A 21,501-nucleotide genomic window follows, 5' to 3' on the forward strand; every position below is an offset into this window, starting at 1 on the left:
GTAGTTGAGGAGACGCAGCCGTCTGAATTAATTGCAGTGGACAACTTGGGTCAAGGCAGGCAATCCATCTCGGGTGTGCGTGTGCGAGAAACCTTCACTGACTACTTCATGAGTCCTGAAGGTGCCGTGCACTGGCAATACTCCTGTGCCGGTGTTGAGCAGCCTGAACAGCAGAGAAGATCCGACGCCTAACCCCCATCAAGATGTCAGCCTGTACAGAAGAGCAGATCGGATGGCTAACCCAAAAGCAATCAAGGCCCTTGTGTTCTTCATCAGTACAGCCGAGCAGATTGGATGTCTAACCCCATGCATTCAATGTCCTTTTGTTCTTTATCATTTAAAAAAAATTTTAGGAATTAATAAATAAGAATTTTGTTTGAAAAATCAAACCTTGTGTCTGCAACTTACTCTTTAGTCACTGACAGTTATTATCCCATTACTCACAGTTCATAATCTGCAAATTGAAATAAACTTTTTATAGAATAAGAAATTAACAGACATTTATGCAAATACAAATTTATTTTTTATGCATAAATAACACTGTGTACTACACATAAAAACAAAACGTCTTAAAATGACGTAGGTATTATAACACAAGGACAAACATTGTCCAGAACAGTCCATCTAGAATGGACGCTATCAAAACCTGTCAACAGGACAAAAGTGCATCAACAATTGATTTGTGAACAACCTGTCAACAGGACAGGGGGGTTTAGGAACTAAATAATCAAAATTGCTGGTACTCTGGCTCGTAACCATACCCCGGAAACATATCTTGCGACAAAATACTCGTGTTTTGGGAAAGATTATGCCCAGAACTTTGACGAGTTGGACAGTGGCTTGAATTATAGGCTTCAGCAGCGTCGGGCCTGTGTGCTGCATGGAAAAACCGTTGAGTAGCAGCTGCTGGTGGTGGTGGTGGCGGCCCACTTGGGATAGTAAATGCTTTCATAATTCCCACAACTACATCTTGTGGTGGGGGGATTGGTGATGGGACAGCAGCACACATTAGAAGTGCATTAACTGCTGTCATGCACAGGCTCTGCCTGTCCCATGTCATGGACCTAAGGCGGCTAGCTACCACAGATCCAAATTTATCCATGTCATCTTGTGGAGATGAATGGTCTATTATATTTAGGGTTCGACTTGTGAGTGCTTCAATGGCACTAGCCGAACCATTATTTTTTTTCCCCTTCTTGGGTGCTGCCCTACCCATTGGCACAGGACGGGCAGAACCAGACCCCAACCCAGTGGGCCTTGAACCCCCAACAAAGGAGCTGGATGCAGCGGAAGAGGCAGCAACAACAGCGGAAGACAACACCGCCGCATCCGCCGAAGAGGGCGAAGTTGACACAGTACAGATGGGGGACATAACTGCAGCATGCATGGAGGATGACTGCCTAGCCAAGGGTGGATTCGGTGAGGAGCAAATAGGATAGTCCTCCTCTCCATCACCCAGCTCCAGGCTGTTGTCTTCCTGTACCGGTGGGGTTTCGGCTCTTACATTGCCTTCAGTTCTGTACAAGGAATAAAAAAAGACTTTGTCAATACAAGAGTACTGTGAAACGTGGAAAATTCCAATAGTTATATATATATATATATATATATATATAACTTACCGCCGCAAATTTCTGCTTGTTAAAATGAATTGCAGCTGGTCTGCAAACGGCACCTTCTTTTTTGATGGCGAGCTGCCACTTTCTACCTTCTGGGCCTTCATAAATCTGTCGGTCACAGATCGCCAACGTTTTCTCACACCTTCCACTGAAATTGAACCATTGAAAAAAATTAGTAAGGAAATAGATGGTGGCCCAGTTCTAACGCATCGTCTACTACAGAATATGCCTGAACACGTAGTATATTGCACAGGACAAGTACTATATTGCCCAGCCACGTATGTCCACAAGTTTCACCAATCCCAAGTGGCACTGGACAGAGGGGATTTATGATCAGGTTGTGCAGTGATTTTGCAGAGACCGCTGACACGACAGGTACTGCTGCATCGAACTTGCCGCTTGCACTGTCAAGGACAGGGCGGGAGGTCGGAGGGTGAGAATAACGTTTTTTCCATTATTTTTTACTTTTCTTTGTACTATTGATGCTGCATACGCAGAATCTATAGTAAAAACATTGTCAAACAGGGTTAGGTGCATAACCAGAGTGCGTAACACCTCGCTTTGTTAACGATGTCATTAACCCTGTGTGAGGCATGACTAGAGGGGAGTATGGAACGGGCACTGACTGCGGTGAGGAAAGAGCGGCCATATTGATGCCAGTCTGAGCCCGTCGCACATTGGTTGTGGCAATGTTTGTGTGCTTTTTGCCACAACAAAACAGCCACTTGGATTACATGAAAGACAAAAGCCACAAACAATGAATATCCGTGACAGACAGATGGACAGACAGAAAGAGGGAAGTGACACAAATAGACAATTATATAGTACATACGTAATAAGAATAACACAAATTTAACATACTTACAAATAAGTTTTTGACCCGCTATTGGTAGCTGAGGCCACTGCGGATAAATTTCTGTTACGATGGCTGGCCAGGCATCACGTTTAGAAGCGGAGGCTTTGTACTCCTCACTCGCACGGTCCCAGACCGCAGGGTGTTTTTCTACCTACAATTTTGATAGATAACCAGTCACTACATTTGATAAAATTATTATTTTGATAAGAAATATAAAAAAATCTGTACACTACATGGTGCCACGATTCTAACGCAGCAGTTATTATACATATGTATTTCTGGATATAGTAGCCACATACTATGTAGCACAGTCCACGACATTTTGTAGAATACCCGATGTGTGAATACAGGCCACGCAGTACATAACAGTGTACACGCAGTAAATGCCGGCGTCACACTCGGCATAAGACAATACGGTCCGTATCGGTGACAATTCCCCAAAATATTGGTCCATATCTCCTCCGTAGGCAGGGTGTGTCAGCGTATTTAGCGCATGGCATCCTCCATATGTCATCCGTATGGCATCCGTATGCCTAGATTTTCTCGCAGGCTTGCAAAACTAACATACGGACATACAATGGATCCATGTGCTCCAAAAATAATAAAAACATACACACTCACTCTCTCTCTCTATCTATCTATATCTATCTATCTATATCTATATATATATATATATATATATATATATGTGTTAGTGAGACACATATATATATATTTCATACAGCGGTAGTTAGCTTAAAAGCCGGTAATTCAATTCCCAACTTTTGCTATCTCCCTCCTAAACCCGACATGATATGTGACATGGTTACATACAGTAAACCATCTCATATCCCCATTTTTGGGCATATTTCACAATAATATTGTTAGTAGTGTGTATGTGCAATATTTGTGCTGTCTATCTACTAAATGAAAGGGGTTAATGGGGGAAAAAAATGGCGTGGGCTCCCGCGCAATTTTCTCCGCCAGAGTAGTAAAGCCAGTGACCGAGGGTAGATATTAATAGCCAGGAGAGGGTCCATGGTTATTGGCCCCCCCGTGGCTAAAAACATCTGCCCCCAGCCACCCCAGAAAAGGCACATCTGGAAGATGCGCCTATTCTGGCACTTGGCCACTCTCTTCCCACTCCCTGTAGCGGTGGGATATGGGGTAATGAAGGGTTAATGCCACCTTGCTATTGTAAGGTGACATTAAGCCTGGTTAATAATGGAGAGGCGTCAATAAGACGCCTATCCATTATTAATCCAATTTTAGCAAAGGGTTAAAAAATACACACACACATTATGTAAAATTATTTTAATGAAATAAAAACAAAGGTTGTTGTAATAATTTATTGAACCCTCAATCCATCTGAAGACCCTCGCCCTATGACAAAGAAAAATAATAAACCACCAATATCCTTACCCTCCGCAGCTCTGTTACGTCCAACGATGTAAATCCATCTGAAGGGGTTAAAATATTTTGCAGCCACGAGCTTTGCTAATGCAGTGATGCTCATGGCTGCAAAAACCCCGGAGAATGTAGGTAAAGTTGGTCAATGACCTATATTTACCTGCATTTGTGGTGAGTCGCCCTCTGCTGGCTGTTTCTAGATTGTGGGAACTTTCCTAGAAAGCTCCCAGGCTTGAGTTCATATGAGGACAACCAGCAGAGGGCGCCCTCTTATGAACTCGAGCCTGTGAGTTTTTTTGGCAAAGTTCCCACGATCTAGAAACAGCCAGCAGAGGGCGACTCACCACAAATGCAGGTAAATATAGGTCATTGACCAACTTTACCTACACTCTCCGTGGTTTTTGCAGCCATGAGCATCACTGCATTAGCAAAGCTCGTGGCTGCAAAATATTTTAACCCCTTCAGATGGATTTACATCGTTGGACGTAACAGATCTGCGGAGGGTAAGGATATTGTTGGTTTATTATTTTTCTTTGTCATAGGGCGAGGGTCTTCAGATGGATTGAGGGTTCAATAAATTATTACAACAACCTTTGTTTTTATTTCATTAAAATAATTTTACATAATGTGTGTGTGTATTTTTTAACCCTTTGCTAAAATTGGATTAATAATGGATAGGCGTCTTATTGACGCCTCTCCATTATTAACCAGGCTTAATGTCACCTTACAATAGCAAGGTGGCATTAACCCTTCATTACCCCATATCCCACCGCTACAGGGAGTGGGAAGAGAGTGGCCAAGTGCCAGAATAGGCGCATCTTCCAGATGTGCCTTTTCTGGGGTGGCTGGGGGCAGATGTTTTTAGCCACGGGGGGGCCCAATAACGATGGACCCTCTCCTGGCTATTAATATCTACCCTCGGTCACTGGCTTTACCGCTCTGGCGGAGAAAATTGCGCGGGAGCCCACGCCATTTTTTTCTGCCATTTAACCCTTAATTTGCCTTTAACCCTTAAAATTTAATAGCTACAGGCAATTAAAGGGTTAATGGGGGGAAAAAATGGCGTGGGCTCCCGCGCAATTTTCTCCGCCAGAGTAGTAAAGCCAGTGACCGAGGGCAGATATTAATAGCCAGGAGAGGGTCCATGGTTATTGGCCCCCCCGTGGCTTAAAAACATCTGCCCCCAGCCACCCCAGAAAAGGCACATCTGGAAGATGCGCCTATTCTGGCACTTGGCCACTCTCTTCCCACTCCCTGTAGCAGTGGGATATGGGGTAATGAAGGGTTAATGCCACCTTGCTATTGTAAGGTGACATTAAGCCAGATTAATAATGGAGAGGCGTCAATTATGACACCTATCCATTATTAATCCAATACTAGTAAAGGGTTAAAAAAAAACACACAGTCTGGAAAAAGTATTTTAATTAAATGATCACAACAGGTTTTTCACAATGTTTTTATTTGACGGCAAGTAACTGTTCTGGCTCCGGTGAGCCGGTGAGTCCGCGCAGCCGCAGTGAACACCGAACGAGCTGCGTTCGGGAGAACTCGGTATACAATGAACGGGATCGCTTTACGATCCCGTTCATTGTATCGGCGGCCGCGGTTTAGAGCAGCCGCATGTTATGTGGCTGCTCTAAACTGTAGATCATCGTGGGACACTCGTTTATTTGGATGCTGCGGAGGGTAGGTATATGTTGTGGTTTGTTTTTTTACTATTTTTTCTGACGAGGGATTCGTGGAATTGGGCGTATAGGTGAGTATGGGTTTTTTATTTTTTTATTTATTTGAGGTGGCGATCGGCGGGGACAGGTATGTATATTTTATTTTCACAGGTAACCACTGGCCACCAATGAATGTTTATAGGGGTGGGGTGGGGGGGTTAATACAGGCCACTGGCCACCAATGAATGTTTATAGGGGTGGGGTGGGGGGGTTAATACAGGCCACTGGCCACCAATGAATGTTTATAGGGGTGGGGTGGGGGGGTTAATACAGGCCACTGGCCACCAATGAATGTTTATAGGGGTGGGGGGGGGGGTTAATACGGGCCACTGGCCACCAATGAAACTTTATAGGGAGGGGGAGGGGGAGGGGGAGGGGGAGGGGCATCGTGGATATAAAAAAAAGTGTTTTTTTGCACGCAGGAACAGTTCGATGGGAAATACTGCTCCCATCGAGCTGAGCCTGCTGCTACTATAGGGAATAGACATAGGCCGATGGGAGTAGTAGTAGTCTCATCGGCCTATGTCTGACAACACACATACACCACACACACGAACACACACAAAACACACACATAGACACTTACCACACTAATCATAAAAGGCACATCCAGCGCCATCCGGTCATACCAGTCCATGCTGGCAGCCATCATCCAGGAAGACGGATATTATCTTCCTGGATTATGGGATGCTCCTGGCATGATGGGATGGCTATGTGACTTCCGGTAGGCCGCACTGTGTACCTCCGCAAATCTGCTTGAATTCCGCATTTTTTTTATAGATTTGCGGAATTCAAGCGGTACAATACAAGTCTATGAGCACGGAATCGCCGCGATTCCGCAAATTAATGAACATGCTGCGTATTTTACCGCGAATCTTTTCCGCTGCGGAAAAATACTCAGTATGTGCACATAATTTGCGGTTTCCATTATAATTGATAGGATGCTTAATGTTAGCGTTTTTTTCGCGGTTTTATAGCGTTTTTATAGCATTTTTATAGCGAAAAACCGCGAGAAAACCGCGATAAAAACGCTATGTGTGCACACAGCCTAATATGGTTCCCAGGGCCTGAAGGAGAGTTTCCTCTCCTTCAGACCCTGGGAACCATCAGGAATACCGTCTGATACTTGAAGTCCCATTGACTTGTATTGGTATCGGGTATCGGTATCGGATTGGATCCGATATTTTGCCGGTATCGGCCGATACTTTCCGATACCGATACTTTCAAGTATCGGACGGTATCGCTCAACACTAGTTGTGACCTCTCTACAGGAGCCATTACCTACAAGGTAACCGTTTCCAATGGCCAAAATATACCCTTTACACCCATTCTATACAATTTTTGTAGTCAGCTATTTACAAAAAAAACTTTACTTTTATTAGTGACTTTAACCCCTTCATGACCCAGCCTATTTTGGCCTTAATGACCTTGCCGTTTTTTGCAATTCTGACCAGTGTCCCTTTATGACGTAATAACTCAGGAACGCTTCAACGGATCCTAGCGATTCTGAGATTGTTTTTTCGTGACATATTGGGCTTCATGTTAGTGGTAAATTTAGGTCGATAATTTCTGAGTTTATTTGTGAAAAAAACGGAAATTTGGCGAAAATTTTGCAATTTTCACATTTTTAATTTTTATTCTGTTAAACCAGAGAGTTATGTGACACAAAATAGTTAATAAATAACATTTCCCACATGTCTACTTTACATCAGCACAATTTTGGAAACAAATTTTTTTTTTGCTAGGAAGTTATAAGGGTTAAAATTTGACCAGTGATTTCTCATTTTTACAACAAAATTTACAAAACCATTTTTTTTAGGGACCACCTCACATTTGAAGTCAGTGTGAGGGTTCTATATGGCTGAAAATACCCAAAAGTGACACCATTCTAAAAACTGCACCCCTCAAGGTGCTCAAAACCACATTCAAGAAGTTTATTAACCCTTCAGGTGTTTCACAGCAGCAGAAGCAACATGGAAGTAAAAAATGAACATTTAACTTTTTAGTCACAAAAATGATCTTTTCGCAACAATTTTTTTTATTTTCCCAAGGGTAAAAGGAGAAACTGGACCACGAACGATGTTGTCCAATTTGTCCTGAGTACGCTGATACCTCATATGTGGGGGTAAACCACTGTTTGGGCACACGGCAGGGCTTGGAAGGAAAGGAGCGCCATTTAACTTTTTGAATGAAAAATTGGCTCCAATCTTTAGCGGACACCATGTCGCGTTTGGAGAGCCCCCGTGTGCCTAAACATTGGAGCTCCCCCACAAATGACCCCATTTTGGAAACTAGACCCCCCAAGGAACTTATCTAGAAGCATAATGAGCACTTTAAACCCCCAGGCGCTTCACAAATTGATCCGTAAAAATGAAACAGTACTTTTTTTTTCACAAAAAAATTATTTTAGCCTCAATTTTTTCATTTTCACATGGGCAACAGGATAAAATGGATCCTAAAATTTGTTGGACAATTTCTCCTGAGTACACCGATACCTCACATGTGGGGGTAAACCACTACTTGGGCACATGGTAAGACTCGGAAGGGAAGGAGCGCCATTTGACTTTTTGAATGAAAAATTATCTCCATCGCTAGCGGACACCATGTCACGTTTGGAGAGCCCCTGTGTGCCTAAACATTGGAGCTCCCCCACAAGTGACCCTATTTTGGAAACTAGACCCCCCCAAGGAACTTATCTAGAAGCATAGTGAGCACTTTAAACCCTCAGGTGCTTCACAAATTGATCAGTAAAAATGAAAAAGTACTTTTTTTTCACACTAAATTTCTTTTAGCCTCAATTTTTTCATTTTCACATGGGCAACAGGATAAAATGGATCCTAAAATTTGTTGGGCAATTTCTCCTGAGTACGCCGATACCTCATATGTGGGGGTAAACCACTGTTTGGGTGCACGGCAAGGCTCGGAAGGGGAGGCGTGCCATTTGACTTTCTGAATGGAAAATTAGCTCCAATCGTTAGCGGACACCATGTCGCGTTTGGAGAGCCCCTGTGTACCTAAACATTGGAGCTCCCCTACAAGTGACCCCATTTTGGAAACTAGACCCCCCAAGGAACTTATCTAGATGCATAGTGAGCACTTAAAACCCCCAGGTGCTTCACAGAAGTTTATAACGCAGAGCCGTGAAAATAAAAAATAATTTTTCTTTCCTCAAAAATGATCTTTAGCCCAGAATTTTTTATTTTCCCAAGGGTAATAGGAGAAAGTGGACCCCAAATGTTGTTGTCCAGTTTGTCCTGAGTACGATGATACCCCATATGTGGGGGTAAACCACTGTTTGGGCGCACGGCAGGGCTCGGAAGGGAAGGCACGCCATTTGGCTTTTTGAATGGAAAATTAGCTCCAATCATTAGTGGACACCATGTCGCGTTTGGAGAGCCCATGTGTGCCTAAACATTGGAGCTCCCGCACAATTGACCCCCATTTTGGAAACTAGACCTCCCAAGGAACTAATCTAGAAGCATAGTGAGCACTTTAAACCCCCAGGTGCTTCACAAATTGATCCGTAATAATGAAAAAGTACTTTTTTTTCACAAAAAAAATATTTTAGCCTCAATTTTTTCATTTTCACATGGGCAACAGGATAAAATGGATCCTAAATTTTGTTGGGCAATTTCTCCTGAGTACACCAATACCTCACATGTGGGAGTAAACCACTGTTTGGGCACATGGTAAGGCTCGGAAGGGAAGGAGCGCCATTTGACTTTTTGAATGAAAAATTATCTCCATCGTTAGTGGACACCATGTCGCGTTTGGAAAGCCCCTGTGTGCCTAAACATTGGAGCTCCTCCACAAGTGACCCCATTTTGGAAACTAGACCCCCCAAGGAACTCATCTGGAGGCATAGTGAGCACTTTAAACCCCCAGGTGCTTTACAAATTGATCCGCAAAAATGAAAAAGTACTTTTTTTTCACACAAAATTTCTTTGAGCCTCAATTCTTTCATTTTCACATGGGCAACAGGATAAAATGGATCCTAAAATTTGTTGGGCAATTTCTCCTGAGTACGCCGATACCTCATATGTGGGGGTAAACCACTGTTTGGGTGCACGGCAAGGCTCGGAAGGGGAGGCGTGCCATTTGACTTTTTGAATGGAAAATTAGCTCCAATCGTTAGCGGACACCATGTCGCGTTTGGAGAGCCCCTGTGTGCCTAAACATTGGAGCTCCCCTACAAGTGACCCCATTTTGGAAACTAGACCCCCCAAGGAACTTATCTAGATGCATAGTGAGCACTTATAACCCCCAGGTGCTTCACAGAAGTTTATAACGCAGAGCCGTCAAAATAAAAAATAATTTATCATTCCTCAAAAATGATTTTTAGCTCAGAATTTTTTATTTTCCCAAGGGTAATAGGAGAAATTGGACCCCAAATGTTGTTGTCCAGTTTGTCCTGAGTACGATGATACCCCATATGTGGGGGTAAACCACTGTTTGGGCGCATGGCAGGGCTCGGAAGGGAAGGCACGCCATTTGGCTTTTTGAATGGAAAATTAGCTCCAATCATTAGCGGACACCATGTCGCGTTTGGAGAGCCCCTGTGTGCCTAAACATTGGAGCTCCCGCACAAGTGACCCCATTTTGGAAACTAGACCTCCCAAGGAACTAATCTAGATGTGTGGTGAGCACTTTGAACCCCCAAGTGCTTTACAGACGTTTATAACGCAGAGCCATGAAAATAAAAAATAATTTTTCTTTTCTCAAAAATGATTTTTTAGCCCACAATTTTTTATTTTCCCAAGGGTAACAGGAGAAATTGGACCCCAAAAGTTGTTGTCCAGTTTCTCCTGAGTACGCTGATACCCCATATGTGGGGGTAAACCACTGTTTTGGCACACGTCAGGGTTCGGAAGGGAAGTAGTGACGTTTTGGAATGCAGACTTTGATGGAATGCTCTGCGGGCGTCAGGTTGCGTTTGCAGAGCCCCTGATGTGCCTAAACAGTAGGAACTCCCCACAGGTGACTCCATTTTGGAAACTAGACCCCCAAGGGAACTTATCTACATGTGTGGTGAGCACTTTGAACCCCCAAGTGCTTCACAGAAGTTTATAACGCAGAGCCGTGAAAATAATAAATGTGTTTCCTTTCCTCAAAAATATTTTTTTAGCCCAGAATTTTTTATTTTTGCAAGAGTAACAGGAGAAATTGGAACCCAAAAGTTGTTGTACAGTTTCTCCTGAGTACGCTGATACCCCATATGTGGGGGTAAACCACTGTTTTGGCACACGTCGGGGTTCGGAAGGGAAGTAATGACGTTTTGAAATGCAGACTTTGATGGAATGCTCTGCGGGCATCAGGTTGCGTTTGCAGAGCCCCTGATGTGCCTAAACAGTAGGAACTCCCCACAAGTGACTCCATTTTGGAAACTAGACCCCCAAGGGAACTTATCTAGATGTGTGGTGAGCACTTTGAACCCCCAAGTGCTTCACAGAAGTTTATAACGCAGAGCCGTGAAAATAATAAATGTGTTTCCTTTCCTCAAAAATATTTTTTTAGCCCAGAATTTTTTATTTTTGCAAGAGTAACAGGAGAAATTGGACCCCAAAAGTTGTTGTCCAGTTTCTCCTGAGTACGCTGATACCCCATATGTGGGGGTAAACCACTGTTTGGGCACATGCCGGGGCTCGGAAGGGAAGTAGTGACATTTTGGAATGCAGACTTTGATGGAATGGTCTGCGGGCATCATGTTACGTTTGCAGAGCCCCTGATATGCCTAAACAGTAGAAACCCCCCACAAGTGACCCCATTTTGGAAACTAGACCCCCCAAGGAACTCATCTAGATGTGTGGTGAGCACGTTCAACCCCCAAGTGCTTCACAGAAGTTTACAACGCAGAGCCGTGAAAGTAAAAAATCATTTTTCTTTCCTCAAAAAAGATGTTTTAGCAAGCAATTTTTTATTTTCACAAGGGTAACAGGAGAATTTGGACCCCAATATTTGTTGCCCAGTTTGTTGTGAGTACGCTGATACCCCATATGTGTGGGTAAACCACTGTTTGGGCATATGCCGGGGCTCGGAAGGGAAGTAGTGACGTTTTGGAATGCAGACTTTGATGGAATGGTCTGCGGGCATCATGTTACATTTGCAGAGCCCCTGATGTGCCTAAACAGTAGAAACACCCCACAAGTGACCCCATTTTGGAAACTAGACCCCCGAAGGAACTTATCTAGATGTGTGGTGAGCACTTTCAACCCCCAAGTGCTTCACAGAAGTTTATAACGCAGAGCCGTGAAAATAAAAAATAATTGTTCTTTCCTCAAAAATTATGTTTTAGCAAGTAATTTTTTATTTTTGCAAGGGTAACAGGAGAAATTGGACCCCAACAGTTGTTGCCCAGTTTGTCCTGAGTACGCTGGTACCCGAAATGTGGGGGTAAACCACTGTTTGGGCGCACGTCGGGGCTTGGAAGGGAGGGAGCACCATTTGACTTTTTGAACGCAAGATTGGCTGGAATCAATGGTGGCGCCATGTTGCGTTTGGAGACCCCTGATGTGCCTAAACAGTGGAAACCCCTCAATTCTAACTTCAACACTAACCCCAACACACCCCTAATCCTAATCCCAACTGTAGCCATAACCCTAATCACAACCCTAACCCCAACACACCCCTAACTACAACCCTAACCGCAACACACCCGTAACCCTAATTCCAACCCTAACCCTAATCCTAACCCTAGTCCCAACCGTCACCCTAATCCCAACCCTAACCACAACTGTAACCCCAACACACCCCTAACCCTATCCGTAACCCTAACCACAAGCCTAATCTTAACCCTATTTCAAACCCTAGCCCTAATTCCAACCCTAACTCTAATTCCAACCCTAACCCTAAGGCTATGTGCCCACGTTGCGGATTCGTGTGAGATTTTTCCGCATGATTTTTGAAAAATCTGCAGGTAAAAGGCACTGCGTTTTACCTGCGGATTTACAGCAGATTTCCAGTGTTTTTTTGTGCGGATTTCACCTGCGGATTCCTATTGAGGAACAGGTGTAAAACGCTGCGGAATCCGCACAAAGAATTGACATGCTGCGGAAAATACAACGCAGCGTTTCTGCACGGAATTTTCCGCACCATGGGCACAGCGGATTTGGTTTTCCATAGGTGTACATGGTACTGTAAACCTGATGGAAAACTGCTTTGAATTCGCAGCGGCCAATCTGCTGCGGATCCGCGGCTAACCCGCTGCGGATCCGCGGCCAATCCGCTGCGGATCCGCTGCCAATCCGCTGCGGATCCGCGGCCAATCCGCTGCGGATCCGCTGCCAATCCGCTGCGGATCCGCGGCCAATCCGCTGCGGATCCGCTGCCAATCCGCTGCGGATCCGCGGCCAATCCGCTGCGGATCCGCTGCCAATCCGCTGCGGATCCGCTGCCAATCCGCTGCGGATCCGTGGCCAATCCGCTGCGGATCCGCTGCCAATCCGCTGCGGATAGGCAGCCAAATCCGCACTGTGTGCACATGCCATAACCCTACCCCTAACCCTAACCCTACCCGTAACCCTAACCCTACCCCTACCCCTAGTTCTAACCCTAGTTCTAACCCTAACCCTAGTGGAAAAAGAAAAAAAAAATATTTTCTTTATTTTATTATTGTCCCTACCTATGGGGGTGATAAAGGGGGGGGTTATTTATTATTATTTTATTTTGATCGCTGCGATAGAACCTACCACAGCGATCAAAATGTACTTGTAATGAATCTGCCGGCTGGCAGATTCGGCGGGCGCACTGCGCATGCGCCCGCCATTTTCCAAGATGGCGGCGCCCATGGAGAAGACGGCCGGACACCGGGAGGGACATCGAAGCTAGGTAAGTATGGGGGGGTGGGATCGGAACATGGGGGGGGAGGATCGGAGGACCGGGGGAGCGGACAAGAGGACCGGGGGAGTGGACAGGAGGGAGGAGGGGAGCGGACAGGAGATCGGGGCAGAAAGGACGACTGGGGGGGCGATCGGTGGCGGTGGGGGGGGGGGCAGATCGGGGTCTCCAGCCATGGCAGATGCTATTGTAGCATCGGCCATGGCTGGATTGTAATATTTCACCATTTTCATAGGTGAAATATTACAAATCGCTCTGATTGGCTGTTTCACTTTCAACAGCCAATCAGAGCGATCGTAGCCACGGGGGGGTGAAGCCACCCCCCCTGGGCTGAAGTACCACTCCCCCTGTCTCTGCAGATCGGGTGAAAATGGAGTTAACCCTTTCACCCGATCTGCAGGGACGCGATCTTTCCATGACGCCACATAGGCGTCACAGGTCGGATTGGCACCGACTTTCATGACGCCTACGTGGCGTCAAAGGTCGGGAAGGGGTTAATCGTGAAATGGATTTCAGATGGATTAGTGATAAAAATTGACATATCTGTATAGATGCTATTTAAATTGGGGGATGGATAGTATATAGATTAACCTCGGTTTTTCCAGTACCTATTTTCTGAATTTTAAAAATATTACTGTTTTTGTATATGAATACTTTTCTGCCCAATGATGACAAAAGTATTCTAGGAGTGATACCTTTAATGGCTAACCAGAAAATAATATGTTTTCAAGCTTTCAGAGCACAGTGGCTCCTTCTTCAGGCAAGATTACAAATAGATTAATAAGAACAAGCACATTTAAAGAATACTACAGGAGGACATTTGTTAGGGGGTGGGAAGTGTCATGAGTCCATAGATAAGCCAAGTTAATCAAATTAGGCATTTTCTTACAAATGGAGAGGCAGTGGGAATAATGTTATCTGGGGTCCCTCAGGTGGAGGTGCGAATTGTTTCCATGTAGTGACTCATAAATCCAGGTGTTAAATTGAGTCCTAGTGTCAACGAATTAAACATATTCATTAGTTTGTATTCCCAAATTTTTCTTTCCCTGTGGTCCTTAAAATTACCTTTTAGTATTAAGACTTTTAAGTCTGTCATACTGTGTCCAGCTCCAGAGAAATGTTTTCCCACAGGTGTGTCCATTTCACTCTTGATTGTGTGTCTGTGTAAATTCATCCTAGTTTGTAGTCTTTGCATAGTTTCCCCAATATAGATAGTTCCAGGGCACCTCGTACATTGTATCATGTACACCACGTTGGAGGATGTACAAGAAAAGGAACCCATGACCTTATAGTCCTGATTTGTGTTTGGTACACGGACTGTTGTGAATTTGGATTCTGGGCTCCCCCGGTGGCCGCTTGTGGAATTGGACTTGTCATCCTCTTTCCTGTTTCACCTGGTTCCATCAGTAGTGGGTGTCGCTATTTAAGCTCATTTCTCTGGTGGTTTCTTGCCGGTCAACAATGTTATCTGATGCCTCTCAGTGCTTGTTCCTGCTTCTGACAACTACTAGATAAGTTGGACTTTTGTCCATGTTTCGTTTTGCCTATTTGTTCCAGTTCACAGCTGAAGTTTTGTTACTGTGTCTGGAAAGCTCTCGTTGATCAGGGATTGCTACTCTGGCGTTATGAGTTAATGCCAGAGTTTAAGGTAATCTCTGGATGGTGTTTTGTTAGTGTTTTTCTGCTGACCATGAAAGTATACTATCTGTCTTCTGCTATCTAGTAAGCGGACCTCAAATTTGCTAAGACTATTTTCCTGCTGCGTTTGTTGTTTCATCTGAACTCACCGTCATTATATGTGGGGGGCTACTGTCTTCTTTGGAATATTTCTCTAGAGGTGAGCCAGGTCTTATATTTCCCTCTGCTAGCTATTTAGGTCTTAGGCCAGAGCTGGGCATCTAGCGATAAATAGGAAATGCTACCTGGCTATTTCTAGTTGCGCGGCAGGCTTAGTTCATGGTCAGTATAGTTCCATCTTCCGAGAGCTTGTCCCTCTATAGGCTTGCTATGATCTCTGCCTGCAGAGATCATGACAGTTTGACCGGCCAATAAAGTGTTAAAGACCCAGGTTGAGAAAGGAGAGTTATAAGAAGTCTGCTGGAATTTTTTTTTTTTTTTTTTTTTTGCCTCCAGTTTGCCTTGCTGCAGTCTTTTTTCTCTCTCTCCTCCTAATCTCTGTATGGCTCTGTGTGCACCTGACAATAATGGATCTTCAGAGTGTAACTGCGGGTTTGAATAATCTCATCACGAAAGTACAAAATTTACAAGATTTTGTGGTACATGCTCCAGTATCTGAGCCGAGAATTCCTTTGCCGGAGTTCTTCACAGGGAATAGAGCTAGCTTCCAGAATTTCCGAAATAATTGTAAGCTTTATTTGTCCCTGAAGTCTCGTTCAGCTGGAGACCCTGCTCAGCAGGTTAGGATTGTGATTTCCTTGCTCAGGGGTGACCCTCAAGATTGGGCCTTCTCATTGCCAGCAGGGGATCCTGCGTTGCGCGATGTGGATGCGTTTTTTCTGGCCTTGGGCTTGCTTTATGAGGAACCTCATTTGGAACTTCAGGCAGAAAAAACTTTGATGGCACTATCTCAGGGGCAAGACGAAGCTGAGGTTTACTGCCAAAAATTCCGTAAATGGTCTGTGCTTACTCAGTGGAATGAGTGCGCCTTGGCGGCAACTTTCAGAGAAGGTCTCTCTGATGCCGTTAAGGATGTTTTGGTGGGGTTCCCTGTGCCTGCAGGTCTGAATGAGTCCATGACAATGGCTATTCAGATTGATAGGCGTCTGCGGGAGCGCAAACCGGTGCACCATCTGGCGGTGTCTATGGAAAAGACGCCAGAAAGTATGCAGTGTGATAGAATTCTGTCCAGGAGCGAGCGACAGAATTTTAGACGGAAGAATGGATTGTGCTTCTATTGTGGGGATTCTACTCATGTTATATCAGCATGCTCTAGGCGTACAAAGAAGCTTGATAAGTCTGTTTCCATTGGCACCATTCAGTCTAAGTTTATTTTGTCTGTAACCCTGATTTGCTCTTTGTCATCCATTGCCACGGACGCCTATGTTGACTCTGGCGCCGCTTTGAGTCTTATGGATTGGTCCTTTGCCAATCGTTGTGGTTTTGATTTAGAGCCTTTGGAGACTCTTATTCCTCTGAAGGGGATTGACTCCACCCCATTGGCTAATAATAAACCACAATACTGGACACAAGTAACCATGCGTATCAATCCGGATCACCAGGAGATTATTCGTTTCCTGGTGCTATATAATTTACATGACGATTTGGTACTGGGATTGCCATGGTTGCAGTCTCACAATCCAGTCTTGGACTGGAGAGCAATGTCTGTGTTGAGCTGGGGATGTAAGGGTATTCATGGGGACTTACCTTTGGTTTCTATTTCGTCGTCCATTCCCTCTGAAGTCCCTGAGTTCCTCTCTGATTATCAAGACGTCTTTGACGAACCCAAGCTTGGGTCGTTACCTCCGCACCGTGAGTGCGATTGTGCCATAGATTTGATACCGGGTTGCAAATATCCAAAGGGTCGTTTGTTTAATCTGTCTGTGCCGGAACATGCTGCTATGCGGGAATATATAAAGGAGTCTTTGGAAAAGGGACATATTCGTCCATCTTCTTCTCCCTTGGGAGCTGGGTTTTTCTTTGTCTCAAAAAAGGACGGCTCTTTGAGACCATGTATTGATTATCGGCTTCTGAATAAGATCACTGTTAAGTACCAATACCCATTGCCATTGCTTACTGATTTGTTTGCTCGTATAGAGGGTGCTAAGTGGTTCTCTAAAATTGATCTTCGTGGGGCGTATAATTTGGTGCGGATCAGGCAGGGGGATGAGTGGAAGACCGCATTTAATACGCCCGAGGGCCACTTTGAGTATTTGGTCATGCCTTTTGGTCTTTCTAATGCCCCTTCAGTTTTCCAGTCTTTTATGCATGATATTTTCCGCGATTTTCTGGATAAATTTATGATAATATATCTGGATGATATTCTGATTTTTTCTGATGACTGGGACTCTCATGTCCAGCAGGTCAGGAGAGTTTTTCAGGTTCTGCGGTCTAATTCTTTATGTGTGAAGGGGTCTAAGTGCGTTTTTGGGGTCCAGAAAATTTCCTTTTTGGGGTATATTTTTTCTCCCTCTTCCATTGAGATGGATCCCGTCAAGGTGCAAGCTATTTGTGACTGGACTCAGCCCTCCTCTCTTAAGGGTCTTCAGAGATTTTTGGGCTTTGCCAACTTTTACCGCCGATTTATTGCTGGTTTTTCGGATGTCGTTAAACCACTGACTGATTTGACCAGACATGGCGCTGATGTTGCTAATTGGTCCCCTCATGCTGTAGAGGCCTTTCAGGAGCTTAAGCACCGTTTTGCCTCTGCCCCTGTGTTACGTCAGCCTGATGTGAATCTGCCTTTTCAGGTTGAGGTTGACGCTTCGGAGATCGGAGCTGGGGCAGTGTTGTCGCAGAAAGGTTCCGACTGCTCCGTCATTAGGCCTTGTGCCTTCTTTTCTCGCAAATTTTCGCCCGCAGAGCGGAATTATGATGTTGGGAATAGGGAGCTTTTGGCCATGAAGTGGGCGTTTGAGGAGTGGCGCCATTGGCTAGAGGGGGCTAAGCATCAGGTGGTGGTATTGACTGACCACAAAAATTTGATTTATCTTGAGACTGCCAGGCGCCTGAATCCTAGACAGGCGCGCTGGTCTTTATTTTTTTCTCGCTTTAATTTTGTGGTGTCATACCTACCGGGTTCTAAGAATGTTAAGGCAGATGCCCTTTCTAGGAGTTTTGACCCGGACTCTCCTGGTAATGCTGAACCCACAGGTATCCTTAGGGAGGGAGTAATTTTGTCGGCCGTTTCTCCTGATCTGCGGCGGTCCTTGCAAGAGTTTCAGGCGGATAGACCGGATCGTTGTCCGCCTGATAGACTGTTTGTTCCGGATGATTGGACCAGTAGAGTCATCTCTGAGGTACATTCTTCTGCATTGGCAGGTCATCCCGGAATTTTTGGTACCAGGGATTTGGTGGCAAGATCCTTCTGGTGGCCTTCCCTGTCACGAGATGTGCGAGTCTTTGTGCAGTCATGTGACATTTGTGCTCGGGCCAAGTCTTGTAGTTCTCGGGCTAGCGGACTGCTGTTGCCCTTGCCTATTCCTAAGAGGCCTTGGACACACATCTCGATGGATTTTATTTCAGATCTGCCTGTTTCCCAGAAGATGTCTGTCATCTGGGTGGTCTGTGACCGTTTCTCTAAAATGGTCCATTTGGTTCCTCTGCCCAAGTTGCCTTCTTCTTCTGAGTTGGTTCCTCTGTTTTTTCAGAATGTTGTCCGATTGCACGGTATTCCTGAGAATATTGTTTCTGACAGAGGTACCCAATTTGTGTCTAGATTTTGGCGGGCATTCTGTGCTAGGATGGGCATAGATTTGTCTTTTTCATCTGCTTTTCACCCTCAGACTAATGGCCAGACCGAGCGGACTAATCAGACCCTGGAGACATATCTGAGGTGTTTTGTCTCTGCTGACCAGGATGATTGGGTTGCTTTTTTGCCATTGGCAGAGTTCGCCCTCAATAATCGGGCCAGCTCTTCCACCTTGGTGTCCCCGTTTTTCTGTAATTCGGGGTTTCACCCTCGATTTTCCTCCGGTCAGGTGGAATCCTCGGATTGTCCTGGAGTGGATGCGGTGGTGGAGAGATTGCATCACATCTGGGGGCAGGTTATGGACAATTTGAAGTTGTCCCAGGAGAAGACTCAGCGTTTTGCCAACCGTCGTCGTCGTGTTGGTTCTCGGCTTTGTGTTGGAGATTTGGTGTGGTTGTCTTCTCGTTTTGTCCCTATGAGGGTCTCTTCTCCTAAGTTTAAACCTCGGTTCATCGGCCCTTATAGAATATTGGAGATTCTTAATCCTGTTTCTTTCCGTTTGGACCTCCCTGCGTCCTTTTCCATTCATAACGTTTTTCATCGGTCGTTATTGCGCAGGTATGAGGTACCTGTTGTACCTTCAGTTGAGCCTCCTGCTCCGGTGTTGGTTGAGGGTGAGTTGGAGTACGTTGTGGAGAAAGTTTTGGACTCTCGTGTTTCCAGACGGAGACTCCAGTATCTGGTCAACTGGAAGGGTTACGGCCAGGAGGATAATTCTTGGGTCAATGCATCTGATGTTCATGCTTCTGATCTTGTTCGTGCCTTCCATAGGGCTCATCCTGGTCGCCCTGGTGGATCTGGTGAGGGTTCGGTGCCCCCTCCTTGAGGGGGGGGTACTGTTGTGAATTTGGATTCTGGGCTCCCCCGGTGGCCGCTTGTGGAATTGGACTTGTCATCCTCTTTCCTGTTTCACCTGGTTCCATCAGTAGTGGGTGTCGCTATTTAAGCTCATTTCTCTGGTGGTTTCTTGCCGGTCAACAATGTTATCTGATGCCTCTCAGTGCTTGTTCCTGCTTCTGACAACTACTAGATAAGTTGGACTTTTGTCCATGTTTCGTTTTGCCTATTTGTTCCAGTTCACAGCTGAAGTTTTGTTACTGTGTCTGGAAAGCTCTCGTTGATCAGGGATTGCTACTCTGGCGTTATGAGTTAATGCCAGAGTTTAAGGTAATCTCTGGATGGTGTTTTGTTAGTGTTTTTCTGCTGACCATGAAAGTATACTATCTGTCTTCTGCTATCTAGTAAGCGGACCTCAAATTTGCTAAGACTATTTTCCTGCTGCGTTTGTTGTTTCATCTGAACTCACCGTCATTATATGTGGGGGGCTACTGTCTTCTTTGGAATATTTCTCTAGAGGTGAGCCAGGTCTTATATTTCCCTCTGCTAGCTATTTAGGTCTTAGGCCAGAGCTGGGCATCTAGCGATAAATAGGAAATGCTACCTGGCTATTTCTAGTTGCGCGGCAGGCTTAGTTCATGGTCAGTATAGTTCCATCTTCCGAGAGCTTGTCCCTCTATAGGCTTGCTATGATCTCTGCCTGCAGAGATCATGACAACGGACTATATCTGTTGGTAATATGTGGGGACACGTTTTGCATTTTTTATTGTTACAGGGGAATGTGCCAGTCACTGATGGTGATGAGAGGACACTTCTGACAAGCAGATTCCTTAAGTTAGGGGGCTGTTTATAGGAGAGAAGTGGTAGTTCTGGGAATATGTCTTTCAATTTGTGATCTCTATGGAATATGGGTTGGAGATCAGCACCAATTTTCCTTAGGATGCTCATGTGGGGGTTGTATGTGACCACAAGAGGTACCCTGTTGTTATCCTCTCTCAGTTTGTAATCCAGGAGGCTGTTTCTTGGGATCCTTGTAGCCCTGTGGATCTGCTCATCTATTACCAGTGGATGGTATCCTTGCTGTAGGAATGTATTCCTCAGTGATCGCAGCTGTAGTTCCCTGTCTTTGCTGTCTGAACAGATCCGAATATATCTCAGAGCTTGACTGTAGATGATTGATTTTTTTGTGTGTCTTGGATGAAAGCTGTTCCATCTAAGATAAGCTGGACGTCCGGTGGGCTTGTGGTAAATTGATGTCTGTATGGCATTGTCCTTGATGTGTATGGTCACATCCAGAAAATGTATTTGGGTCTTTGAAAAGTTGAGGGTGAGCTTGATGGTTGGGTGGAACTTGTTGAAGTTATTGTGGAAGGTGAGTAGATCATCTTTTGAGCCTGTCCATATTATTAGCAGATCATCAATGTAGCGGAAGTATGCAAAAGGTTTAACAGAACAAGATGACAAAAATTCTTCCTCTAGTTTCGCCATAAATAAATTAGCATATTGTGGGGACATTTTGCTTCCCATGGCGCTGCCCATACACTGTTGGTATAAATTGTTCCCAAAAGAAAAATAATTGTGATGGAGCACAAACCTGATAAATTGCAGTGTTGGTTCTGTGGCTAGATTGTTCTTTTGAACGAAATATTTACATGCTGCAATTCCATCCTCATGAGGAATGTTGGAATAGAGAGACTCCACATCCATGGTGGCTAGTAGCGTGTTCTCTGGAAGTGGGCCCAGCGCTGACAATTTGCAAAGAATATCCGTGGTGTCCTGGATATAGCTGGGTGTGCGCCTCACCAAGGGTTTCAGAAT

The 21,501-nt window shown here is 44.9% G+C and overlaps 1 protein-coding gene across 2 annotated transcripts in view; it reads right to left on the reverse strand.

Moving 5' to 3' along the window:
• Positions 1 to 510: 510 nt before the first annotated feature.
• LOC143785669 (uncharacterized) overlaps positions 511 to 21,501 on the reverse strand; it is a 136,710-nt gene continuing 115,719 nt past the window's right edge. Inside the window, exons 3-5 of one of the 2 annotated variants that reach the window (XM_077274726.1) lie at positions 2,482 to 2,623; positions 1,673 to 1,764; positions 511 to 1,517 (exon numbers count right to left, since the gene is read on the reverse strand). In XM_077274726.1, coding sequence (XP_077130841.1) covers positions 1,512 to 1,517; positions 1,673 to 1,764; positions 2,482 to 2,623 — 240 coding nt within the window. In that variant the 3' untranslated portion in view covers positions 511 to 1,511. Of the gene's footprint in view, positions 1,518 to 1,619; positions 1,765 to 2,481; positions 2,624 to 21,501 lie in introns of both variants that reach the window. The other variant, XM_077274725.1, reaches the window with a different exon arrangement.

This window comes from Ranitomeya variabilis, chromosome 7 (assembly GCF_051348905.1).
Source record: "Ranitomeya variabilis isolate aRanVar5 chromosome 7, aRanVar5.hap1, whole genome shotgun sequence".
Classification (NCBI taxonomy): Eukaryota; Metazoa; Chordata; class Amphibia; order Anura; family Dendrobatidae; genus Ranitomeya; species Ranitomeya variabilis.